At 39.5% G+C, this 27,717-nt stretch overlaps 1 protein-coding gene and 1 long non-coding RNA gene across 3 annotated transcripts; one reads left to right on the top strand and one right to left on the bottom strand.

Moving 5' to 3' along the window:
• Positions 1 to 31: 31 nt before the first annotated feature.
• Positions 32 to 27,717, bottom strand: galnt7 (UDP-N-acetyl-alpha-D-galactosamine: polypeptide N-acetylgalactosaminyltransferase 7). 2 transcript variants are annotated; one of them, XM_011478690.4, is made up of 15 exons: positions 27,305 to 27,717; positions 21,024 to 21,135; positions 19,254 to 19,566; positions 18,011 to 18,177; positions 16,633 to 16,763; positions 16,084 to 16,163; positions 12,623 to 12,805; positions 9,782 to 9,899; positions 9,557 to 9,679; positions 7,608 to 7,723; positions 5,120 to 5,222; positions 4,864 to 4,962; positions 4,240 to 4,365; positions 3,108 to 3,138; positions 32 to 1,275 (listed from the first exon to the last, which is right to left on the bottom strand). In XM_011478690.4, the coding sequence occupies exons 1-15, from the start codon at positions 27,425 to 27,427 to the stop codon at positions 1,169 to 1,171; spliced, it is 1,932 nt and encodes a 643-aa protein (XP_011476992.1). In that variant the 5' UTR covers positions 27,428 to 27,717; the 3' UTR covers positions 32 to 1,168. The 2 variants fall into 2 exon arrangements, with proteins under 2 accessions (XP_011476992.1, XP_011476983.1); XM_011478681.4 differs by lacking the exon at positions 12,623 to 12,805 and adding an exon at positions 12,239 to 12,421 and having other exon boundaries at positions 27,305 to 27,713.
• LOC144988665 (uncharacterized) lies at positions 12,421 to 22,987 on the top strand. The gene is made up of 2 exons (XR_013652633.1): positions 12,421 to 12,588; positions 20,452 to 22,987. It is a non-coding gene; the product is annotated as an uncharacterized LOC144988665 (long non-coding RNA).

Here is a 27,717-nt window from a genome sequence, read left to right as displayed (position 1 = left end):
GAAATAAAGAAAACCTTCATTACACTTCAGCTTGGTAGCAAAAAAAACTTTAATTTTCTGCTTCACCTTTTCCTTGCAAACCATATTCAATCTTTTCCATAAATTAGATATTTACATTGATGACCTTTTATCTATTTCACCATGAGGTTATACAGAAATAAATTATTTATGTTGTACAACAAACCGTAAACATGATCAAATGAACACCAAAGCCTCTTCACACAAAGCCGGCAACAACAAACAAAATGGGCTTTGAATTTTTCCCAACATAAGAGGAAGGACCAAGAGCCTAACCAAGACTTTCTTTAGTTTCACCAAGACACTTTCAGATAATGATCTGATTTTGAGAAGAAATCAGTCAGAAAGCAAATGCTTGGTTTGATCTGAGCCCAATTTAAGAGCATCAGGACTTTTTCTTCACAGATGAATGTCTATTTAATCCTGTTTAACATGTTAGGGAGTAGATTCACTTGTTTGAAGTCTGCAGGTGTCACATGTCTGTTGTTCTACAGGAACAGGACCATACGTATAAAAAAAATAAAAAACCTGAAGGTTGTTAACATTAGACTCTTTTTAGTTGAAACGTCAGCACAGAAAGCTGTCTTTCTGAAACATAATGGAGTGTCTTGTTGAAATGTCAAATTTATTCAACGACTTAGAGAAGCATTCACGTACTTTTCATTCCATTTCTGGTCATGGAAGCCAAACTTTTAAAAAAAATAAATAAATAGGAATTTTCCTGCCCTTCATAAGGACAATGAACCAATCAATAAAATGTTCTCTCGTCAGGAGGCCTCTTTGGTAAGATGATCACATTATTATAAAAAATCTTTAAGACATATTTAATGTTCCTGAATTGATGCAGCCAATTAACAAAAACGTAAGATCCCAAAAGAAAAAGAGATTAAGAAACCATTCAAACACAAGCATCATAAAAGTCCAGAGACACATGTCTGTTCGTCCAGCAGATCCTTCAAACCTCCAGCTGCTTCATTCCCGGTATCCACTGGGATCCTTTGTGTTTGTTATATCCCGGTACCACACTGACCCACAACTGACAAACATTTTTGGGGCTAAAAGCACCTGCTAAAGCCACTTTTCGAGGCGGATGCCCTTCTTGGCACGTCCTTCTACAGTTCCCGTGTGGAAATGTCACAGTTTCCAGTCTTCATACAGCAACTATATTGTTCATCTCCCATTTCTGAGTGGTTTTGCTGGTGTCACAGTCTGATATGAAGACCTTGTGGAGCAGGTCAGAGCGGTCCATACATTTCCCTGAAATCACAACACATGTGAGCATTACTTTTCACTTGGCGGTGTTGGGAAACGGGAAGGAAATGAAAACACTTTCAGCACGTTACAAACATTTGTGCATTCCTGTTTCAGGAAATCATCAGCATCTAGGGCTTTTCAGGACCCACCTCTGTTTATTTTGGATTTTCTCTTGCACAAGTGTTAGTGTAAAGCGTTCCTTGGCTGTATTCTGGTTCACCTTTAGCAGTCTCGCTGTTTTACAGATTTTTTTTAGTGCAGTGGTATGTTGTTTTTTATTTAAACAAGGGGCTGTGTTCTGCTTCCTGATTGGCTGTAGACCTTTATCAATCATAATGCCATGGTCTGGTTGAATACTCAATTCTGATTGGCTGCTGGGTGTGCATTAAAAAGTGATAACCGCACAGTGAAAAAAGAAGTTCCGGTCACCTAGCTTAAATGTTTTGTATCACTGCGCCGGCCGCTTTGAAACAACACTTTGCTTCATCATTTGGACAAAAACAAGCGGTAAGAGATGAACTTTCTCTCTGAACTGATGCTTTATTCAACCCATCGGGACGGTAAGCCTATATATATCGCCGAATCGTGACTGCAGTGGTGGTGCTACTCGATGCAGACTTACGTGATGCGGCGCATCTGCTTTTTGTGAGAAAAGCGATCCAAATCGGAAAAAAAAAACAAGAATTAAGGACTAAAAACTGGTTAATATGTATTGCATTTGTAAGTGACCATGGCCATTAACCAAGTGGGTTAATGGCCTTTGAAGTGTGCGTTATGACTTTTTAACGCACTTCGCGTCGGACGGTTCAGGCTTCCACGGCGTGCGTTAAAAAGTAATAACGTACACTTCATTGACCCTTATGTCTCCTCTATGTAGCGTGTCCTGTGCAGAATGCGTTCAGTTTGCTAAATCTATGTTTTTATTCTATAAAACAACACTTTTCTTTTTGCCAAGGTTTTAACTTTGAGAGTTTAAACATGAGAGAAAAGTCTGAAAATGTTCATGTCTGTATGAGGAAAGTGAATAAAGTGGGTAATGATGGGTTTTACAGCTTTAAAACATCTGTAATTCTACTCGAGATCATCCAATATGTTGTATTTTTTCAAGGCAGGGACCAATACTGATCGTTAGTAGTTAAGAAGGCTGATAATCGATATTTGGAGCCGATGGTCATTTGCAGTAAAAGTAAAAATTTTGGCACAAAAATTTAAACTAATATAAACACCAAAGGCTACCCCACCTTGGTGGGACACAGCCTGGGTATATAGATAGATAGATAAACACCAACAATTAACTTTGTTTATTTAGAGTAAATAAATAGCTCCAGGAGTGCAGAGAGTAACAGGCTCAGCAGGATCTTAGTTTTTTAAATAAACAGTCACCTGAAAGTTTTCATAGAGAATAAAGTAAAACTTCAACATAAATGAAATCACTCGTGTTTGTGATAAGTTCAAAACCAAAACAAAAAGTGCAGGGAGCTCCTTATCACATCTTAGAAAGTCAAATATAGATTCAATAAGAAAAAGCTCTCTGAAGTTTTAACAACGTTTTCTAAATGTAACCCTTTAACACCGGCAATGTCACCGGCGACACCTAAATAATAAATGCTCTTCGCCATTGACAGTTTTGACGTGACTCCGCTGACTCTGACGCAGAGTAAAGCGGCTCTGCATCGTTATGCAACACATTCACGTCAAGTGTTGCAGAACAGTGTAGGAAGAACGTAAACAGCAGAGTGGTGTTAAAGGGTTAACACACATATGAGAACAGCTCATAATTTAAATAGTTTCCACGAATATTTGAACTTGATGGATACAAAAGTAGTTACATTTACCTGTTGGCATGTGAGTAAATCGATGGAGATCCTGAAAAGAGACAAACACAAAGTTTCAATTCTCCATCATGTCTGCTGTTTGATGGTTTTTGACAATAAACTCTACATACTTACATTATAAGCATGACAGAACAACAAAATACACACAAAACAATGAGAGTATTTCATTCAACAGACTGTAAAACTGAAACCGTGGCTGAAAGTATTAAATCAAATCAAATCCATCTTTTTTTATATAACACTTTTCATATAAAACATAACACAAAGTGCTGAACACCAGAACAAAAACATAAAACAAGAACCGCAATATAAAAATGTAAATAAAGGCCCCATCCCCACAGAACCCCTAATCCCATTCATGTCTCCCATCAGGGGTGGGCAACCTTTTTGACTTTTGACAGGGGGTTCTAAAATTTGACAGAAGGGCCGGACCAGGAGCTGATGTGTGGAGTGTTTTGGTAGTCCACCTCATCAGAGAAAGAAATAACATGGAATCTGGATGAAATCATGCTTGAACTGATTAAACATTTATGTATATATTTTGAAACTGAACATTTTGGATTTTGTTCTCATTTTAGAGCCAATTGCTGGATTGATGTCCCTCAGGGAAAATGCAAAATTAAAGAAATGCTGCGTTCATGTGCAGTTGGAATGATCAGAAACATCAGAAAAATGACACATTTTCCAACACCACATAAATGCTTACACCTAAGCAAAGGTCACATTATTTGCAGAGTGGACTCCAGAATTACAAGGAAAATAAAACCTTTCTAAGGATTATCAATATGATTTCTTCCAGTTTGGCGGGCCAGATGAAATCATTAAACGGGCCGCATGTGGCCCCCGGGCCGTAGTTTGCCCACCCCTGCCTTAAATGATGGAGATAAACATTTGGGAAAGAGCATGTCCAGGTCAAAAAACTCTACTTCAAGATTGTAATGTTCTAATAAAGAGGATGTCCCAACATATTTCTGAAAAGCCTCCCCCATCCCATGTGGAGAATGCATTGATGGAATACATGTTTGTTTGAAGTGTTTCCTCATTTAAACCAAAAAAAAAAAAAGACAATCAGAAATGGAATGAGTTGCTCATTTGCACAGTGAAGTCCTTGTGTTGGCTGATGTGGCCTTACCTTAAAGTACTTCCACTCAGTATACTGGTTGCGGTCACAGTGAGTGATGATAACTGCTGCGTTGTCTCCTCTGGTCAGGCACTGGTCATACTGCATCAGCTGGTTGGCTTCATTGATGCGGAACAACTGGACACAGAGTTTTAGTGAACTGTTGGTGAACTTCCAAACCCAGTCTGCTCCCTGAAGGTAAACTCAGTCACACAGGCCTGATCTCTGCTCTGTAAAGTTCTGATGTGCAGGCTGCTCAGCTCAAAGGAACTGGGCAGTAAAGAGCAAAGAGTGGATGTGAAGCCAAACACTGTAGTTTAGGTTGGGGTTTCATATGAAGGTTGGGACAGTGCAGTAGCTCTGAGCTGCAGCTCTGCTCAGTGGTTTCCAAAAATCAAAAGACAGAACTGGATACTGGTTTTTGTAATCCATATTTTAATACCCACAAAACAGCTTATTTTTAGAATCTTTAATATGTGATTAAAGTTTTGATGAACTATTTTGTGACAGAGGATACAGTTGAATCAAATTAAAGCAAATTTAAATTTCAAATTAAGATAAAAGCCACTAAAAGATTTTACTTGTGCAACAATCTAAATAGATTACAAGAGGAGAAGGAGACAAATGGCTGATTACCTGGTTCCCTCCCATCCTGTGGCATGGGCCAATTTCCACATTCCCCCCATTGGTGTGTCCCATGCTGTCAATGCAGTAACTTGTCTCGAAGCCACGGATCTGCAACCAGAACGGTTAATGTCTCCATTCTTCAAACCGGCAGCGCAAAAGCCAGATTAGTATGGTGCACGCATGGTTGTGCTTGTGCGTATGTGGTGCGGGTGACTTCATTATCTGTGTGCACAAGTGTTTGCACATGTTTTGAGTGAGTCCTTACCTCCCCCCACTCGACATTTTTGGGAGGAAGAGGGTAATGCACTGGAATGTCATACGCTATTTCCTCCATGAACCACTTGAAACTTTTGCATCGATGTTCCTCCCTGAAAAAAAGGTCCAAATACTGTCAAGTTGTTATTTTTATTTACAAAACAATATTCATGAAAGAAAAAACTGGAAAAAGGCTTTTTCTGCTAACAATAAACGAAAAGATAACGATATTTTCGGATCTCACACAAAATCCATCCATCCATTTTCTTAATTCATTGTACCACTTGTATGGCTTCACTGGGCTGCCACAGCATAACCTGGCTACTGTTGGCCGAAAGCCAAGTGCATCCTGGGAAAGTCGCCAGCCTGTCACCGAGCCACACAGTCACAAACCCATACACACCCACAGTCAAACGTAGGGACAATTTAGAGAACATCAGTCAACCTACAAAGTATGTTTTTGGACTGTGGGAGGAAGCCGGAGTGCTCAAAGAAAACTGACGCATGCACGGGGAGAACATGCAAACTCCACACAGAACGGTCACAGCTGGGATATGAACCGGAGCCTTCTTGTTTTATACTCTTTGAACCACTGAATTTCTTAGAAAAGAACTGGGAACAGAAACCAAAACTCTAGAGGATCACAGTCAACAACAGGATGACCAGAATAATGACCATATAGCCAATAAATCACCTTGATGTCTACCTTGATGCCAGCATTGGTCAAATATCAGGACAAATCACTGGAAAAATGCCGCTCTGCAGGTGAATCCAAGTCAATTTCAGAGATGCTTTTCATTACAGTTTGGATGAATGACAGTTTTGCTGGAAACGTCTGGCTGAGGGGAGATTTTCAAGTCCCATATCTGGGAGAACTTTAAACATGTCAGAGGGAGGTTGGGAACATTGGGTCAGAGTGAACAATGCTCTCCACCTCCATCGTCTCTGCGGCTGTTTGGAGATGTGGCTGCAAGGTCTCTGGTGCCTGTCGTGATGGTAAAAAGGATATCAGAACATGCCGTCAAGCGGAAGAAGGAGTCATACCGAGCCTGGGCTAGTAGGACTCCTGAGGCAGCTGACCGGAACTGACAGTTTAAGCGGGCTGAGCAAAAACTGTCTGGGGAAGAGTTTGGTGAGGACACAAAGAAGGATTTTCAGCCGACCTCAAAGAAATTTTGGCAACCACCAGCACCTCCGGAAGGGAACGCAGTTTTCTGCTGGCACTGTTTGTGATGGAAGGGAGACTTTGAGGATCTCGTGAATCCTGCTGACACGCCGTCAGTTAAAGAAGCAGAGGCTGGGGATTTTTAGGGTGAGGCTGTCCATCACCTGAGCGGAAGTTACCGAGGCCGAGGTAGATAAAATGCTCCTTGGTGGCAAGGCACCAAGGCATTTCAAGAGAGACAGTGGCTGTACCACTGGACTGGCAGATTGAGGTGGTGGTTCCGCTTTTTAAGAAGGGGGACCGAAAGTTTTGTTCCAACTACCAAGATATCCCACTCCTCACCCTTCCAGGGAAAGTCTATTCCAGGGTACTGGAGAGGAAGGTTCAGCCAACGTTCACCTCAGATATATTTCCCACCAGTATTTCCCACTGGGCAGACACCCCAGAGAAGATCCAAGACATGCTGAGTCCATGCTGACCATGTCTCTTTGCTGACCTGGGAACGCCTCAGGATTTTCCTGGAGGAGCTGGAGGAAGTGTCCAGGGAGAGGGAAGTCTGGGTGTCTTTGCTTAGACTGCTGGCTCCATGACCAAGTCCCAAATGAATGGAAGAAGATGGATGGATAGATGTAAGGACAGTTTTCCCCTCTAGATCTACCCCAATGTTTGAAGGAACAGGTGCTTATCGTTCCTTTCTGCTAAAAGGGCTAAACTCTTGGGAAGTTGTTTGCTTTTAGTCCTGCCACTGAGAACCCACAGGGTCATTTTGCCCCCTGGTTGTGATCAGGAACAGCTGATCACAACCAAGAGTACATCTATTTTAGAACTAAAATAGATGTACTTGATGTATTTGTGGGTTGCTTTTATCCCTAATTTCCTGGTTTAAAGTCTTGAAGGCACTGGTTAAACAACAACTGTTTATTTTACAATGCCTTAATCTAAGAATCTATCCAATCATTAGAGAATAGGCCCACCCTAGTGTGTGTTAGCAGTTTTAGCGGCTCAAAAGCTCCTCCAATTACTTGATGAAGAATCCATCACAAATTGACAAAACACTACAGGAGCACAAAGCTGACAAATCCACCAACTGTAACACTATATTTCATACTGACTAACCATCTGAACATTAATGCCTAAGTATGTATCTATGTATTAGCCTAAATGTGTTTAGGGAAATCCGTTTAGTTTAAATTCCTGTGAAAATATCTTCTCATATTTTAGCCACAAAGACTTACGAGTCACTAACTTTTAAAATAACACAAACAAGGCCTGAACAAAGCAATAGGTTCACAGCAAAAAAACTGTAAATAGGGACCAAAGACGTGACTTTTACCTGAAGCGCTTCAGCTCACTGATATCTCCGTAAGCAAGAGTGAGAGTCTCTGGACGGCTTGCATAGAAGAAGTCTTTGTACTCATCCCACCACACTTCCACTACACGGACATAGTTCTGCACACAGAGACGAACAGATTGCCAAAGGGTGTATTCAGACTTTGTTTTCATTCTAGAATTCTGGATTTAATTTCAATGAAGGTTTGAACTTTGAGAGTTTAAACAAGAGAAAAGCGCGAAAATGCTCGTCTGTCGGAGAAAAGTGCAGAAAGTGAAGTGAGGAGTTTTACTGCCATAAAACATCTGCAAGTCTACTCTGCGGATTTCATCTAGCACGGGTTATTTTTACAACGAAACTCCTTCAATAAGCCAGGGAACTCTGTAGTGGTGAAAAGGTAAGTCTTTGTTATAGAGACAAAAGTCACAAGAATTTGACTTTTTTTCAGTAGCACTGGATGCAGGAAACAGTTTTTATTGGTGAAGTTTAGCACAAACTGTGAGATGTGTGAGGAGCTGCAGCTCTCCAAAGTCTCAAAAGGACTTTGACAGGAGAAGACAGACTAATTACTGGTTATATTATTAAAGTTTATTAGTATTACCTTTCCTGAAATTTTTCTTTGAAGATCACAGAGATACTTATTTGTTTTTTTTATTCTATTCATAAATAGTGTTGTTTCTTTTATTAAAAGAATCATGAATGAATTAAACTTTATTCATGTAGCACTTTAAAACTCCTTCAGGGTACTAAAGGGCCTCAAGATAAAAGAAAGACAAAAGAAGTTTAAAATGAGACATATCAGAGAGGAAAAAAGTTGTGTGGTCCACACGAGAAAAGGTTTGGGGACCCCCGGTCTAGCATCCATGTGGAGTTGGAAGATTTGTTGTTTTCATTCTTCTGATCATTCAAACACCACATGAACGCAGCATTTGTCTAAGTTTGCATTTTACACAAGCCTCCATCAAGTTATGGTGAAAATGCCTCTAAAATGAGAACAAACCCGCAGCTTTAAAAAAAAAAAACTCAGAAATGTTCTGTTTTGACATACTGTGTTTATGAATTTTCAGTCAAAATGGTTTCGTCCAGATTCTGTTATTTCTTTCTCTTATAAGGTGGATTACTAAAACACTCCACTCATCTGCTCCTGGTCCGGCCGGCCCTTTTATCGAGTGTTAGAACCCTCTGTGGCCACGGGTTGAAATCCTATCTCATAGTTTTGTACTTCCAAAATGAGTCTTTCATCATCAATGGCGAAAATTGATGATAGTGTTATCCGAGGTGTTAACAGGCGTGTCACCTTAAACATAAAATAAAACTTTAATAATGGAAATAGAAACCCTGTCCTGAAATCGACGCATTGAGGGACTGAAATAGAACTCCTGCATAAAGCTTGCATTGCAGAGGAACGGATGTCAGACGCAGACATGATGGAGGCGTTGTAAACATTCTGATTGATTAACAAATGTTCTATTTTTGTGTCAATGAATGGCGATGCTCCACAGACCTATCAGTGTAAATCCGCCTTTGAATACAAACATCTGTATTGTTACACATTTACCAACACAGCAATAAACTAGTGCTTCCTTCACAAATGGAAGAGAAACATTTTCCATTTTCTGTATACCTAAAAGTCATAAAACTGTATAAACATCTACAAATATTTTTAATAGAACTGTAATGCAGATGTGTGTTGCAAAAACTATCTTTTTATCTTTTATTTTTTTAAGCAAAAAGTGTAGCTCTGCTAAATATAAAAAATAAAGTAAATAGGATCAGTCTTCTCTGAACAGACCGCTTTTAAAAAAAAAAATGAAACTAATTTACCACAAAGATTGCACAGGTCAGGGTAAAAAGTAGAAAAATAAATCAAATGAATCAAAATCAATTGTTTAAAAAAAAAAACTAGAATAAAAGCTTTGGGAATTAATGTTGGAGTTTCATGGGGCTTTTACCTTCAAAGTAGGGGATGATCCAACATGTGCAGGTGGGGGATTTCCCTGCCAGCCTTGGAGTCTGTAGATATGACCAACACGGGAACATGGAACAAAAAGCAGCTGACCACCACACTGCCAGATCTGCACACACAGAAGGCAACAAAGAAACCCAAAAAGAAATGAGGAGAAAAGATGCTGAGCTGTCACAGTTAACCCAAAAGGCCCAAACGAACTCAAATCTACCTTGTATGAGATTTCAAAGTTCTCTCCTCCCCATATCTGCAGTCCAGGGTCATAGAGACCCAGTTCAAAGAAGTAGTCTCTCTCTATGGCAAATAGTCCCCCAGCCATGGCTGGAGATCTGCATGCACACAAACATTTGTGAGCATAAAGGCGGCAGCTCTGGGCAACAACTTAGAAATACTTTTTAGCCCTGGAAAATACTGTCCAGCAATAAAACATTATCAGCAAAGCCAAACATATTAAGCATTACATTGTTTAAAATGTACTGATGGTTAGCTTTAAAAAGGATCCTTAACTAAAAAGACTCACAGAAGATTAAAACAGAATCTACACGTTCATAAAGTACAATATAAAATGTGAAATGCACAACCCAATTGGGATAAAGCTCAAATTTTGTATTGTAAGTGCCCTGCTTTGATTTTATTTTCCTAAATGTTATAGAAGAGTTAATCTACCAAACCAGTGAGTCTTGTTAGCAAGATTCCTTTCAACACCAGCAGATGGGAAATAGAGCACCACGACACAAAACGAGCAACATGCTGTGAAGAATCATCGCTGCAGCAAAATAAGAAGGCAGACAGCAGGAAATGATCAATAAAGAGCTGATTCAAGTAGGGGGGGGAGGTGGAAGATGAAGGTTACAAAGACGAAACCCAACCCAGAACCAAAACCTTGATGGGAAGATGTCCTAAAACCCCAGACTAACTGACAACCATGTATTAGAGCGTTCCTGACAAGCCCCTAACATAAACTGCAAAAAGGGTGAATGACATGCTTTTCAGATCTATCCCCAGAGAAACCCAGTGCTGGGGGACAGAATGAGAGCACACTGCTCATGATTAGCTAGGGATTATTTTTGTTAGTTACCATATAGAATCTCACACAGCTGTTAGATTGAAAGTATTTCCATAAACCTAATTTGACCACCGTGTGTCTTTATATTTAGCTTCCAAGGGGCAAGTTTTTAAAGACCTTTTGAAAGTGGCAACAGCTATTATAAGAATTGAGTCGAAACCAACGTGTTTTTGAAAATACTGATGACTAAATCATATTTACTAGATACAATATACCGTACATTTATGAAACAGTAAAGAAGTTTAGGAAATGTCTGTTTTAGGGAATTATATCTTACTAGCATTACATCTAGGCAACAAAATGACATAGTGCTTGAAAAAGGTGGTTTATTTCTCTTATTAAATTGTGCCACAACTGTAAAAAAATAGGCATTTGGGGGGTTAGCAGCTGAGTATGTTTGTAGTAATACTATATTCCCAAATTTTCTCTCAAAGTCATCATATTGATGTTGCTTTTGACTGTGGCTCCTGCTGCCAATCAGGTGCAACTGACTGTCAATGCCTGAAGCGGGGCCCATCCTTAAATATGCTAAGTGAGAATCCATCCATCCATCCATCCATCCATCCATCCATCTTCTATTCCCACTTAGTCCTGTACAAGACCATGGAGGGTTGCAGAAGCTCATCCAAGTTCCGTCTTAAAACTATTTGCTTTACTTAACAAAAATGATTATGTCAAAGCAATCATGTCTCATCCTGCTGTTACACAAAAAGGTTTCTACCACTGATACAATAATTCAATCTTTTTATCTTCTACTTCTTAGTCCTGTATAGAGTCATGGGTAGCCATGATATATAAACCCCCCCGGACAATTCACCAGTCCATCACAGGACCACACACAGGCAGACGATCACACACCCACAAGTGCTCATTTCAAGTCACCGATCATCTATGAAGCATGTTTTGGACTGTGGGAGGAAGACTTGATTTGGACCATTTGGACCAGGGCCTGCTCACTGTCCAGTGAACTGTTTATGCTGTGGCCAGATTGATAACTGGCATGGGGTTAAGACTGTTAACCCCACTATTTGACTGTTGAGGTTCTTTCATATGCTACTTCGAGTTCTGTTGGTTGAAGACTAGTTTGATGCCTTATTTCTTAAAACATTTTTCATCCAAATTACCAAACAATATAATCAATATAGAAATAAACTATTTGGGATCAACAGAGAAGATTTTGCAAGTTTTTTCATAAGTGCAACATGTTCACTCAGCTCTGCTGCTTATCCTACAAATGCAAAGACCTAGTTACAAATGTGGCATTTAAAAGAGATAATAAACTGGCTAGCAACAGTGTAAAGCGTTTGGCCAATAGGCATGGTAGCAAGAAAAAAATGATTTTGTCCAACTAAAAGTTCCTTACTTTTTGTGTCATGTTTATATAAATATATGCCATCTGTGGCACAAGAAAAGCTAATATTAAACATTATTGGAATCGCCAATTTTCGAGTCTTATTAAATGTGTTTATTATGACTTCTTTGGTTATTAATTACAACTTTAGGCTAATGGTAATGTCAAACATGTCAACAATATGTTACCAGATGTGTAAGTATCTTCATTATGATGATCCATATCAGAATCAAAGCACTGGTTCTCTGTACCTATAGGGCTCAGTTTGAGTTTTTCTGAGTTTTTTCTCTCTGTCTCCCAGAGGAACTCGCTTCCAGAGCATGCTCCAATCCCAGGCCCCTCTAGCAAAACCGTCCTCGTCTCCTCCACCTTGGGGCTCGATGGTAAACCTCTCGCCATGGATGGAGTCAATCAAAGGCACCGTACACACCGTTCTGACAGGGTGGATGTGGGGGCATGCATGGGAAAAAGAGACGTGGGGGTGGTGCACAGACCATACGGGAAACGACACAAAGACATGGGGATGGACACGGCAAGCCCACACAACAAGACAGTGACATGAGGGGGATGGGGGAAAGGTGGAGACACAAAAAGATCATGGGTGAGTTTGGCCATGCTAGCTGTGCAGCGTGTACCGGTAGGGCTGGGTGGTGTGTTGTCTCTTAGATTTTTCTTTCTGGCTGAGAGGAACTCTCTTCCAGAGGAGGCTCCAGTCCCATGCTCCTCTAGCAAGGCCATCCTCATCTCCACCCTGCTGAGGCTCCATACTGTACACATTACCGTCTATATAATCTATGAGTGGCACTGTACACACTGTCCTACATTCAGAGACAGACGCAAACAAACAACTTTGTATTAGAGTGTGGTAAAAACAATGTAAAGCAATGTTATACTTTTTCCAAAATTTTACAGATTGCTCTCAATAGGGAACCCTTTCACCATTGAAAGTAATGAGAATGTTGCCATGTCAGTGATGAAGGCCATAGCGTTTGTCTTGCATTTACGGACCACCTGTATAGGAACTGTTCTTTTTCACTAATACTATTTTTTTATCTGAAAGATACCAACAAATTACACAACTACAAGTATACTTAGTTTATCCTAAAAGTAATGTAAAATACTTAGAGTTTACTTTTTAAATATAATCTATATTATATTAACTTAAAATGTTCCGCTTTAGTCTGAAGAAGTGTTCAGTTATTCCTACACTACACGTACATGGTATATTGGCTGAACTTATACTCAAGTATGCATAATAAAATAAACATCTAGTATCTTACTTTTTGCTGAGGGTATACCTAAGATCCAGTTAGAAACAAGTCCTCTGTTCAGCTGTGTATTCCATTTAGGTCCAGTACAACAACTCTGGTAAATCCCTACATTTTAAGCTTTTTTTCTGCCTGAAAATGCCTCATCAAAGATGGACCTTTGAAAAATAGGCTTTTAGCTTAAAAAATAGCCAATGTCAAGATGACAGGCTTTAAGAAAGTGTAGAAGTTTTGGTCAAAATCACTGAAAAATGTAAGACTTGTCATGTCCTAAATTTTTCTGAACTTTTTTTTCACCTCTTTGTAGCTTTGTGCCTGAATCACAAATGGCATTTGACTAAAACATTTAGAGAGCTTAAAAATAGTCAGAGTTCCATAAGAGATCTGCCGAACAGAGATGTTGTTTAAGCTTGTTGTATTTTGTTGCACTATGCTTGACTGTTTTATTTCCCGCCTCTAAAAAACCTAACTTTTGCAGTCCTCCTGACATTGTCCACACAAGTATCAGTAGTGTCTACAACATCCACAAAACCCTTCTGTCTTTATTACAGAAAAAATGTAATTTTCATCTAATGTTTTGTGTAAAGACATAGAGGCAGAGGTTACCATTTCATACAAAACATTTCTTTTGTGGTAAAACCACCATCCCATGGATGTACCTTGGAATCCTTTCTTAGATCTGCTCTTTCTGCTTTTCTGTTTGCCACGATAAAAAATACAATGCCAGCAATTTTGAAAGATGGCGGCCATACAGAAATGTTCAATTTCTATTTACCCCAGCCTCAACTATATAGGCTGAAAATGCAAAAAATTCAGTCCCTCAACTTGAGGGGTACCTACAGAACAGTGTCATACATTTTTTCTTACATGTTTTTAAATCTTTGATTTTTTTGCACGGTAAACATACTTTTCTGAAACAGGGGTACAGTTTGAAAAAAGGTATTTAGTCATCCACCAATTGTGCAAGTTTTTCCACTTAAAAAGATGAGAGAGGCCTGTAATTTTCATCATAGGTATACCTCAACCGAGACAAAATTAGAACAAAATCCAGAAAATCACTCTGATTTTTAAATAATTTCTTGGTAAATCAAAAATTTGCTCAATAACAAAAGTTCAACACAATCATTTGTTATATTGCTTTGTTGGCATTGACAGCAGTCAAACGTTTTCTGTAAGTCTTCTTCTCCTCTAGAGCAGTGATGTTTTGGGGCTGTCGCTGGGCAACAAAGACTTTCAACTCCCTCCAAAGACTTTCTATGGGGTTTAGATCTGGACACTGGCGAGGTCACTCCAGGACATTGAAATGCTTCTCATGAAGCCACTCCTTCATTACCCGGGCAGTGTGTTTGGGATCGTTGTCATGCTGAAAGACCCAGTCATGTTTCATCTTCAATGCCCTGATGAAAGGAGGTTTTCTCTCAAACTCTGAGGATACATGGCCCCATTCATTCTTTCAGTCATCCAGGTCCCTTTGCTAAAAAACAGCCCCAAAGCATGATGTTTCCACCCCCATGCTTTTCAGTGGGTTTGGTGATCTTTGGATGCAACTCTGCATTCTTTCACCACCAAACACAACAAGTAGAGTTGTTACCAAAAAGTGCTATTTTGATTTCCTCTGACCGTAGGACATTCTCCCAATCCTCTTCTAGATCATCCAAATCTCTCAAGCAAACTTTAGACTGGTCTGCACATGTACTGGCTTTAGCAGTGGGACACATCTGTCACTGCAGCAATTGGCGGTGTAGTGTGTTACTGACGGCAGCCTTTGTAACTTTGGTCCCAGCTCTCTGCAGGTCATTCACTAGGTCCACCCGTGTGGTTCTGGGATTTTTGCTCACCGTTCTTGTGATCATTTTGACTCCACGGGGTGAAATCTTGTGAGGAGCCCCAGATGGAGGGAGATGATCAGTGGTCTTGTATGTCTTCCATTTCCTAATATTTGTTCCCACAGTTGATTTCTTCACACTAAGCTGCTTAACTATTGCACATTCAGTCTTCCCAGCCTGGTGCAGGTCAACAATTTGGTTTCTGGTGTCCTTAGACAGCTCTTTGGTCTTGGTCGTAGTGGAGTTTGGAGTGTGACTGTATGAGGTTGTGGACAGGTGTCTTTTATATAGACAACCAGTTCAAACAGGTGCTATTAATACAGGTAATGAGTGGAGGACAGAGGATCCTCTAACAGAAGAAGTTACAGGTCTGTGAGAGCCAGAAATCTTGCTTGTTTGTAGGTGACAAATACTTATTTTCCACCATGATTTACAAGTAAATTCTTTAAAAATCAATGTGATTTTTCTGGATTTTTTCCCCTCTTTTGTCCCTCATAGTTGAGGTATACCTATGATGAAAATTACAAGCCTCTCTTATCTTTTTAGGCGGGAGAACTTGCACAATTGGTGGCTGACCAAATACTTTTTCGCCCCACTGTACATCAATGCCAATTTTGGTGCCTATACCATAAAATACCCAATTATTTTTGATAACCAGCTCCACCATAGAGGAAACAAAGGTACTTCTCCCTAACCAACTTAGCCAGTTGATTCTTATTTGAAGAAACATTTTAAGGCACACATCACATACCAATATTAACTTTGCAGAACTGGGTCAGAACAAGTGCAAATAAAAACCAATAACTGGTTGAGCAGCACTGAGCAGTGGAAATGGATGCATGTCAATGGATTTCTATTTTAATGAGTAGTACTCCACAAGAAAGTAGTAAGTGGTCTTTTGGCTAAAATCATAAACAAACTACAGAAGTTTACATTTGATTTGTATGCCTTCTCAAACACAAAACTTTAAAGGCCAAGTTGGGCTACATGCGTGAACTTTACCTGTCTTTGGAAATTGGTGCAATCAAGGGAGCATACCAGTTAATTCCAACCTCACAATGAGCATCCAGGTAAATCAGAACCTGCAATAAACAAAACGTCAACCTGTGATTATATGAGTTTAATTTCTGATCAACATAAATATGACTGAGAATGACACAAAAGATCAATTAAGCTCCTTAAAAGAAAAAAACAGAACTTATGTATTTTTTTACGTTATAGTTAAATAAACCTACTGTACCTCAATCCGAATGGTATTTTCCAATATCGTTTATAATCCCTTTACTTCATTTAGTAACAATTTTATAATGACAAAGTCGATTTGATTCAATTTAATGGTTAACTTGCTTCAAAAAGATCAATCAAGTGGGATTGTGGGAATATAAATGTATTCATCTATTAGGTCGATTCATTGTTACACCCCTACTCTTAATGCTTGTGCCAAAATGGAGAAGGCCAGAAAGATAGATAAAAATATATATATAATTGCAATGAGAGTAATGTGGTTTAAGAAGGGGCACTGGGAACTGAAGGTCTTGATTCCAACAATACCTGTCCTTTAGTGGCCTTCTTGGCTCCAATACTTCTGGCCTGTATTAGTCCTTCTCTCTTGTCATTTCTGAAGAGCTTAACCAGACCATTCCATTGTTTAATGTACTCCTCCAGACGCTCCTTCAGATGGACTGCAATCAAAATCCCATTTAGTTAGGTAAAACATAACAAAAAATATTGTAATTTGGATTCAAATGCTAAGTTTAGACCAAAAAAAAAAGAAAAAAACTGAACTTGATTCTTTAAAAAGTTGTCTTTTGACATTCCCTTAGGGGTAATTTATAAATAAGTTGTAGGAGTAAATTCATTCACATAAACATAAAAGCAGTTAAAATTTTAGAAGAGGTTCTTGGCAAGGGCAAATACCACACTTTCTGGTTAAAAACTCATTTTAAAATAGAAGTAACTAAAGCCAGGTCAGTTTACTTTGCAACTGCCAGGTGGCTTGACACATACAAAAGTAAAGTACAGTCCCAATTAATACAACTGTACTTGAAATACATTTTTGTTTACTAAAACTTTTACTAAATTGTGTATCAAGTTTCGGCAAATCAGAGATGAGCAGCCTTGTTGTAATTGTGATGCAACATTACGTATATACTATACATAGTTTAGACAAATTGTTGAATGTGGCTTTAAAAAAATGTAACCTCTTTTGGGGATAAATAAAGTTGAGTTCACTTTACAATATTTTAATTTAACTAAATGTGTATATCTCTAAAATCTGCAGCGGTAACCATGGCTTTTAATATGGTAAAATATTATCATTTTGACTTTAACACAACTAATTTCTATATTTAATAGTTTCCTAGTTTCTTTGTTAAAAATAACTCTTTTTTCTGTTGTTTTTGCTTAAAGACCCAGTCTGATAAAAAAAAATCTTTTTGGTGTTTTTAACATGTTCTTGTGGCAATTTTCTGGTAATGAGGTAAAGACACATATAAAGAAAATGAAGCTCAAAATTGTATTTCTGAGTATTTCTTCATCCAAATCCTTGTGGTTTAGGAGCAGACAAAAAAAGCAGTTTAAAAAAGGGCCCACTTGTATTGTAGAAAATACACTAGGCTGGCCTTAAGCTCCCTGCTTTGCATATTCCTACTTAAAAGACCCCTGGGAACGATTTTACAATCGATCACAAGATGATGGGAATGTGACCGTGCTGAGAATTCGAATTAATAAGCACTGCCACAAACAAATTCCTGTTTTTCAATTTCCTTCAGATTCTGAGGAAAAGCTAAGGATTGGGAGTTAACAGGATGAGTAAAGTTAAATCCGGCCGGCTCTTCAAGCTCCTCTACTCATTTACATTTTTTATGACTTCAAATGGGATTTCAGTCCCATTCATTAACAAAACCAACAAACAGAAGAGTCAACCCACCTTTGTTGCTGAAGTCATCAATCATAACAATCTCAGCCAGGTACTGTCTGGGAGTCCTCTTGATGACGCTGTGGACAGTTCTCATGAGGGTGGACCAGCCCTCATTGTGGAAGACAATCACCACACTGGATGTCAGCAGTCTGTCATCGTAGTGCCAATACTTACACCTAGAGAGGACACATCCGTCATTCTTACCACTAACATTCTCTGTGCACTGTAAAGAATTCAATGTTTCACTGAGATCAAATTAATTGTTTTTAAAAAATACATTTTATATATCAAATCTTTACTGATAAAAAGAAAATGTTTTTGGCAAAATAAAAGTGAAATTTTCCATGTTGTTGTTGTTCACCTTACAGCATACCCCTTTAAGGGTCGCTACAGCGATCCAGGTTTTACTGAGTCACACAGGTGGTTTGGCAGAGATTTTTTGGGGCTCCAGTGTAATCCAGGCTGGCGACCTGCATAGGGGGAGCCAGACTTGGGCCCCCTTTGTTACCACATAGGTAGGCAGTAGCGCGAAGGGTCTGGCCCAAGGACCAAGGACCCACACTGGATGGAACTGATTGCACACCCTGGGAAACAAACCTTGATTTCCCGCATGCCAGTCCTGCGTTCATCCAACGGAGTCATCCATCAAAAATACTCATTTATGTCTAAAATATATTAATTCACTGGTGTACCCGTCTTCTCCACAGTCATTGTGCTTACACTACATATCATCAAAGCAAATGATTTATAACAACATTTCCAATGATAGTGTTTGTAGCAAATAGAATTTTACTTGAGATCATTTAAAGAGTATGACTGAAATAATCCATTTCCGAAAGCTCAAGAAAAAACTGTTTTATCAAAACAAACAAAGCAAATAATATGCTCAAAGAGCTGAAAGTATGAAAGACACTGCATGGGCGAAAACCAAAGCTTTACAATTTGTCTAAAGCAATATTTCTTTCGTTATCACCCAAGAGTGAGGCAGACTGTAAAGCAGGCTAAGAAAGGATGTTTAACCCTTGTGCTATCCAATGACCCCACCCTTACATTGACGTGTTCTCCCTACCATGACAAAGGTGGATAAAGGTGAAGAGGATTTCATGTAATCCATGGACACCAGTGAAGATCACAAATCATTGGAGAAAAAAGGTTCAGCGCACTGTACAGTGGGTCTAGATGACCCAACTCCCAATGTTAAAGTACCTAGGATAGCACAAGGGTTAAGAGAATGAAGAGGCAGCAAACTCACTCGTCATTGCGAAGATCACTGATGGTTCGGTCCATTGAGATCATATCACTAGCAACCATATTGAAGCCGAATTCTTTGATGGAGGCCTGGACTGAGTCCTTATACTCTGAGCCCAGGATCAAGGGCTTGGCTCCCTCTCCTGGACCATTGAGGATCCCCTGAGGCTCAGGTTCCTTGGGCTCAAAGTTCCCTAGGGTGCCTTTCCTTAGGATGGGACTGGTGTACTGATGAGTCTGAGGTTTGAATGTGGCAAACTGCTGCTGAATGACCTGTCTCTGGTTGAGTTGGTGGTTGGGGTCTTGGTCAGCCTTTTCTGTAGAGAGCAAACAAACAGGAAATTCATCTTCAAAAATGATTCAGACCAACAACAGATTTTAGAGGAAAGTACTGGGCAAGTACCTCACAGATTAAATATGTGATTACACAATGATAAGAGCAACATGTCTTCTCTGAGAAAACTATACATAGCAATAAAACTAACCACCGACACCAGAGCCATGATGCTGTAAAGCAAAGAGACGCACTATTTGAACACAAGATACTTGTGTTCTTCAACAATGAACATCTTTGTCTACCAGGCTAGAAGTGAAGGATATGCTTGTAGAGTGTGACCATGTAGTCACTGCTGAGAACGACACCCCCCACACATTTCTATCAACCTCAGTTGCACATTAGAGTTTGTGTGGCTCCTAACGGCAAAGATCTGTCCCATCACACCTCACACAGAGGACATGGTAGAACTTGGTTGAGTTATGGAGTTAAGCTGGAAGAGCTAAGCAAAATATACCAAAATGTTTCTTCTTACATAAGATAAGACAAGACAAGATACATTTTATTTTGGTTGCAACGATTAATTGACTTAATAGATTAATCCATTTATATCTTACATTACAACCAGAACAATCTGTCAGAGGCAAGTTGGTATGGTAAGTTTATTTTACTATAACGTAAAAACGACCAAGTGCATTGTAGCGGACAACACACACGCGATGACAGCAAATATGATCAAGCCATCATTCCAGTCCAATGTTTAGAAATACTTCTTGCAAAGACATGTGACCATACAGTGTGTTAGAAAGTTCTACTAATGTTCTCTTTGGATTATTTTTTAACTTTATTAAACTAAAATGTGAAAGGATTTGCCATTAATTCTTGTTTATTTGATCACATATTTAGTTTACACTTTATTATCTTGCAGGAATTACAAGGAATCTGGAAAACTTCACCTGCACTGTTCAGTACCAGGTATTTCTATCTGAGTCACACTGGTTAAAGTTTTGGATAAAGATGTCCTGGATCCTTTTTAGGTCAGTGGAATGGATTGTTCCAAATGAACCAATATCAACTTTGAATCATTTCGTCAACCCCAAATTTTGATATCAATTGAATCAGTGTTAAAATGAATTGTTACAACCCAAAACTTTATTGATCTTGCTGCGGGGAAATTGAATTGTTACATAACTTTAACAAATCAAGCATTAAGGGACAAAGAAAGAAAAATTAAAATGTGCAAAAAAGAAAATTGTAAATACCTAATCATATAGATAGACAGCAAATAAACACCAGAACCAGAAAAGCAGTAGTGAATGTTTTGTCATCAATAAACTGTTATTTGCATCTGTTGTTAATCTGTTAAGTTGTAAAGTCAAACAGCGCTACACACATAAGGAATCCTCGTTGCTACAATTCTACATTGTCCTAGTGGTGTCAACAATTTTGCACTCAAACACACTTGGTGATGAAGATTTTTTTGTGACTTTCGTCCCTCACCATGCTTGAGTCTGATGGAGTTGAGGTCGACCTCCACTCCCTCCACGTGAGGCCATGGCACCACAGGCTTAAACTGTCCCGCCGGGTCTCCTTTGGGCAAAAAACTATCCTCCTAGCACAAAAGAAAAAACTGAAATCAGACACATTTCCTGCCTGAAAGGTTCTCACCCAAAAGTTAAATTTAGAGTTTCCTCATGACTACTCTTTGCTGAGTGCAGAGTTTTTAGCTGCTGGTTCAGTTCAGTCCTTCTCATGTGGTTTCAGTTAGCGCAAACAACTCCTATGAACAAGATTGTTAGATTGTGTAGTGGAACTTCAAAATAGATAAGTGTGAAGCAAGTAGATTCCCGAATTAGTGTGAGTAGGTTAAGTAGGATTTTAGCGATGCATATTTTCTTGAGTAAAATCCCCAACAGAGAACAGGGATGGCTTCCAAAAGTTAAAGAGATGCATCATACACTTAAGTGCATAGGCTTACGTATGGTTTATGTAAAAACATGTTCTATGAGGACACAAGCAGCATGTGTAGCAAGTTTGTTTTCAATGGTAGCCCTCAAAAACATCCGTTTTTCGACCCCGTCCTCCCATTCAGGGTCCTGGGGTTGCCAGAGCCGATCCCAGCCACTGCTGAGAGAAGGCGGGGTGCACCCACGAAAGTTCACCCGTCCATTACAGAGCAGAGGGGCTCCGTTTGGGTATTAAAGACCCACTCAAATCATCATTCTATCTATTTTAAAAGCGTTCACTGTGGCCTTTTTTCCATTAAAGGGAGTCTTTAAAGACCCACTCCTACGAAAATCGTGTTTTTGGTGTTTTTAACATGTTCTTCCTAAATTTTTCTTGTAATGGAGGACATTAAAAGTGTGTTTCTGACTATTTCTTTATTTTAATTGTGATGAATCAGGATTGGACAAAAATGTTCGGTTTTGTGACGCAGCAACTGCCGTGGGCGGGCCAAAGTCTCCCGCTTCACTTCAATTCTGAATCTTCCACTTGAAGACACATAGATCCATCAACATCTTCACTTTCCTCGTCTGAGCTGGAATCTGGCTCAAAACTGTACAGCTGGACAGCTCCAATAATGCTCATCGTTTTTGTTGCACCACTATTATTAGCTTGGGGTGGCGAGGAGCTGTAAGCTAACGGGATATTGTGTAAAGAAAAGCATGATGGGATATCAATGCAGGTTTGCTTCCGCACCAACAGTCCTGCCGACAACCCAGAGGCGAATTTCTACAGAGCTCCTGCTGCGCTGCAGAAATTTGTCTTAAAAAACGACACAGGTTTTTTGATTTGGGCCAAAAACTGCAAACTAATAATTAAAAGACCACTGGAAACACTTTTCTAACAGATAAAAATATAGTCGGAGTGGGACTTTAAGCCTGTCTCCACTTTTGCCTCACACAATTATTGATCAAGGAATATTTAACAATCAATACAGAAAAATTACTACACCCGCTTAATCATAACGGCAATGTGTAGTGTGTTATTGCTGTATTTTAACACACCCTTTGATTTCCATCTGAGTGATAATCACAATCAGACCAGTTCACTGATGTCAAATGATCCACGGTTTGTATTTCTGCTCTAAAGACACAAAGAGAAATGATTTGTTCATCTTGGTTAATACGCAATGCTGCCTTTATTTGCTGCCACGCCTCAAACAACCAGTTGACACGTGGCACTTCAGCGCTGCACTCTTTACTGTAGAGGTGTGTCTGAACGATGTCACAAGAAAAACCAGACGGCACACAGAAGGGCTGGGTGTGGATTTAACCGCCATTAGTACTCTGCTTCACAATACTGCATCTCACATATTCAAATATGTATTTTGTACTGTATTTTAAGAAGGAAGACTTCCTTGTAAAATTGAAATTAAGCAAGACCACATTGTTTCTTTTGAATATGTTGTAGTGATGTGTTGTTTTTTTAAGATACCACTAAATAAAGGAATCAAGGAATGACTTTTTTGTTTGTTTTTGCTTTGAACACTAAGACAAATACAAGGCAAAACCAACTTGACAGTGTGTCTCTTATTTTGAAAGGCTCCATCTACTTTTTTAAAGCTTTCAATAAGATACCAAAGCTATTAACCTCTACTGCTTTTATTTTACTACATAACTGCATTTGAAAACTGTTTAATTTCATGTTTTTCCACTTTTCACTAATTATCCAAGAGGAGTGCAGCCCCATTTCTGATCATCATAACATTTTAGTCGTTCTGTTTTTATTCTGTTAAACCTATGTTTGGCTCAGTTATATTTTTACATGGACAAACTGCAGTTTTGTGTCCTTATTTAGTGTTATATGATAAAAACTCAAGCTGCTTCAGCACCTCTCCGCACTTCCATGTGTAAATTTTGTTTTAAAGACAAAAATGAAAACCCAAAAGCATCAGAATTCATTTCCTTGATTTTAATTTTTTTCTCATGTAAAATCTTACTGTAACAGAATACAGCTACTTACATGTTATGTTGCAAATACGTATGTAAATGTTTTCCGTTCAAACCACTGACTCCATTTGAGAACCGTTCTGTGTGGAGGTTGCATGTTCTCCCCGTGCATGCGTGGGTTTCCTCCGGGCACCCCGACTTCCTCCCACAACCCAAAAACAGGCTTCATGGCATGTGTGAGTGTGCATGCCCTGCGACAGACTGGCGACCTGTCCAGGTTGTTCCCTGCCTTCACCAAGCAGCAGCCAGGACAGGCCATGGCAACCCCATGACCTTGAAATCTTTTCAATCCACAGCAACAACTCTTGGAATAATAAAATCTTTAAATTTGTACTTTCAAATTTATATCTGTTCCAGTCCTTTTGTATGATCTAAAACTCCCCCAAAAAACACCTTGCATGATCATTTCAGTCAAAATTCTTACTTGCTCTTTTTGGGACTTTATAAACTAAAGTAGAAGAGCTATAGATCCCATCTAAAGATATCCATCTGGATCAAATCTAGGAGGACTTGATAGTGGGAAAATAAACCGGGTGGGATGTCATGAAGACCAGGATTGGGCAGCCCTAGTCTCCTCCACCTGGTATGCTCTGATCAAGACTGCTGAGCCAAACTCATCATGGGGGGCATCTGTCAATGCTGATGGGAAAAGAAGTTACTCTGACTGTGTTTATAACTGAATCAAGATGAAGAACTTTCCTCATCATGCAAAGTGTTGCTTCGTAGAAAAGCTTTATAACATATGTTCATATTTATTCAAATGTAAATGTTTTATGCCAGAAAACATGAAATTAGCTGAGATATAAAGCTTTGGGGAATCAACACTTAAATATAGATAAACCTGCGCCTTGATAGAACGGCCGTGGTGCAGAGGTAGAGCTCCTGGTGGTTATAGGATGGCCTACGCCGTGGTGCGCCATCAGTATTTGAATGTGTCTGCGTGTGGGAATAAGACTGTAACTGTAAAGCACTTGAGCCCTTAAAGTCCCATTTCAATCATCTTTTGATCAGTTGTCAAAGCGTTCCCAGTGGTCTTTACATTATGATTATGCCGTTTTCACAAAGCTGTTCCTTTTTCTAGAACATAGTTTCTGAAGAGCATTTGAACAGGTTTTTTTTTTTACCTTTTTAGAGTCAATGAACGCTTTTTCCTTCACAAAAGTCATACGGTGCACCAGCAACCAAAAATATTTTTTTTTAAAGAGAAACTCTACAGTCTGTATTGATGTATAGTCCCTCCATGGTCTCGCATGCAAAAAGCAACTGTCATTTTTGAACAAATATATACCGTATTTTCCGGACTATAAGTCGCTCCGGAGTATAAGTCGCACCAGCCCAAAAATGCATTATAAAGTAGAAAAAAACACAGATAAGTCGCACTGGACTATAAGTCGCATTTCGACGGAAATTTATTTGACAAAATCTGAGACCAAGAACTAATAACTTGCACAACCTCATATGACACAATCATAGCAGACTGTTTATCTCATAATTTCACAGTAATTCTTTCTCATACTTATTTATTTATTCCTTTCATGAAGCATCATTGGCCAACTAATACTCTGTTTTCATCCTGTATTTGTAGAAACAGTTGTCATTTTTATTGCATTTCTGAATCTATGAAATCATTGGAAAATGGAATATTATGTTTTTAGCCTTCAAGATGTTACTGTAAAAAAAAGGTTTTCTGATTCTCTGAGTCACTTAACATCCTCTTAACACTTAACATACCTCATACATCAAATTGACCCAGGAACATCATCTCTGTTCCTCACAAATGAACATAACAGGAGGGTTAACAATGTATTTATTTCAATTTATTTCTAATATAAGTCGCTGCGGAGTATAAGTCGCACGCCTTGCCAAACTATGAAAAAAAGGGCGACTTATAGTCCGGAAAACACGGTAATCACAGCATGATTGAAGTTTCCTTGAAAAAGACCAACAGAAAAGTGAACATGCTAACGTTTTATTAATTTTATTATTATCATTTTTATTGTTATTAGTATTTCTCTAAATCCAAAATGTAACTTTAACAAAAATGTTGGATTTATTTTCGGGTGAATAAATTGTTTTATTTTAGTTAAATGTGTCTGTAGGTCCATTCACCCTACTGCTGTTTCTTTTCTTTTGTTCCTACCTATAGTTCAACTTAATTTGAATGTTTTTAAAGTGCTTGAAGTCTGAAATAGAGTGTGTCTTTAACTTGGACCAAACACTGGAATCTCTGGGTGTTTATGATTCCTTTGTGCTCCAACACAGACCTAGAAGGAGAGCTAAACTGTTTTTCTGATTTCACCAAGAAGAACTTCTAGAACAGACAGTTCAATATTTGCGTTTGTTGTGCGCCATGACAGGCAATAGCAGCACATAGACGCTGTCACATTAGCCCAGTGAATCATGGGAGATGTAGTGAAAAATGGTTGCGCTGAAGCCGGACAGATTCACGTCTTTAAGTTTCATTATTTTTTTGCACTTTTTACACGATCTGACACCAGATCCCGCGAGATCCTACACCTCTAAACACGACCTTTAGCTGTCTTTTTTGTCAGAACTGAGAAACTATGAGCCATGTCAGCACAAGGAAGTGAGGAAGCTAACCAAGTCTGATTGGTTAGACCAATGGCGCACTGATAAAGCCTTCAAGCGTGATTGGTAGAGAAAGTTTAAGGGGTCGGACTTTTCCAAAAAGAGAATGAACAGCTAAAGTCGCAGCTTAAGTGTGGTACTGTCATTTTTATCAAAGTGCCTTGAATAGAAATCAAATAAACACATCGAAAAGTATTTTATGATCTTTCATAATCCTAACTACTCAGTGCGAAACCTGGTCCTGTCTGGATGAACATGGACCGATATTCTGGAGATGTTTGTTAGATCAGTGAAAACGAATACTCTGCCACGGTACACCTGACCGTCTCATGGTACACGAGTTATGGGCGGTGCCACTGGTACGGAGCAAGTCCACCACCACTTTCCATCACCCATATTTTTACACACTCGCCCGCTAGCTTACAGTTTCTCACAGTCCCAACCTAACATTGGCAGTGCAACAAAATTGGTGAGCAATTTTGGAGCAGTCCAGTTCCAAACCAGATGCCAGGTCAGACGAGGAAAACAAAGACTTACATGGATGTATTTGTCTGACAGTGGATGCATCAGAATGGAGCGGAGCAGAGAGCTGGTGGCCGCCCCATCTTATTGTCTACCTCACACACAAAAAAAAAAACTTTTTCAAACTGCTTTTTGGCTGCTCCTGATTCACTACAATGTGACCAAAGAAATACTCAGAAGCCCAACTTTAAGCTTAATTTCTTTTTTCTCCATCATCAGAAAAATGCCACAAGAACATGTTAAAAACACCAAACAATATTGAAAGGAAGAATAAAACTTAATAGAAAAAGAAACAAAGTTGTGGTTTTACGGGACAGACACCTGCAATATAACAAAGGTGGAGGCCCTAAGCCACTCATGGTCCATAAACCTCACAGATCAAGATCAGAGCAAATCTGTCCATCCAGGATGGATTTTAGAGCTCATGGACATTCCTGAACCTGAATATAACCAACAGAAGCAAAAACAGTCTTATGAGCTCCTTTTTCCCTCAGCTTTATGTCTTATGAGCTGCTCGGACCTGAACCGGCACCTATGTGACGTCAGATACGGATGCGCTTCCTTAACCAACCTTACAGGTACGCGAGCTCTCACCGGCCCGGGGCTCGAACCTGCGACGCCGTTGAGAGGCTTTAAATTCAAGAACCAAACATGCCCACGGAGCGGACCTCACAGTCACACAAAAACATCAGCTCCACTTCGTTCGTGCTCTCTTACCCTTTTGCTAAATGGACTCTCGTCATCGTTCTTTGGTGAGAGGGACGACCATAACAACAGTAGACCGAGGAACGTCCCGACCACGAGCGCACTCCGCAGGAGGAACCCCACTTTTAGCCTCATCCTGAGGGCGGTTGCCGGTGACTAGATTCGGCTGGTGGCCGATGGGACGGATCACCGCTTGGCATGCAGCAGCTCCCTGTCTCCGCTCTGTTTGATGGGGGGACTGCAGCCCGGTTCAGTTCGGCACGTCTCTACTCCAGATCTCAGACTTGCTCTGTCCTGGTTCTGCTGGCATCCAGCACTTGCTTTCTCCTGGTTCCGCTCCACCAGGAGACACGTTCTCATTTCCTGTTACCCCTTTCGCTGCTACTGCGCATGCGTAATTTTGAGCTGCGGCTTGAGACTAGAAT

Source organism: Oryzias latipes, chromosome 1, assembly GCF_053564925.1.
Source record: "Oryzias latipes strain Hd-rR chromosome 1, Olatipes_Hd-rR_3.1".
Lineage (NCBI taxonomy): Eukaryota > Metazoa > Chordata > Actinopteri > Beloniformes > Adrianichthyidae > Oryzias > Oryzias latipes.
Note: the sequence above shows the minus strand (reverse complement) of the source record. Positions and strands in the feature narration are given on the sequence as shown.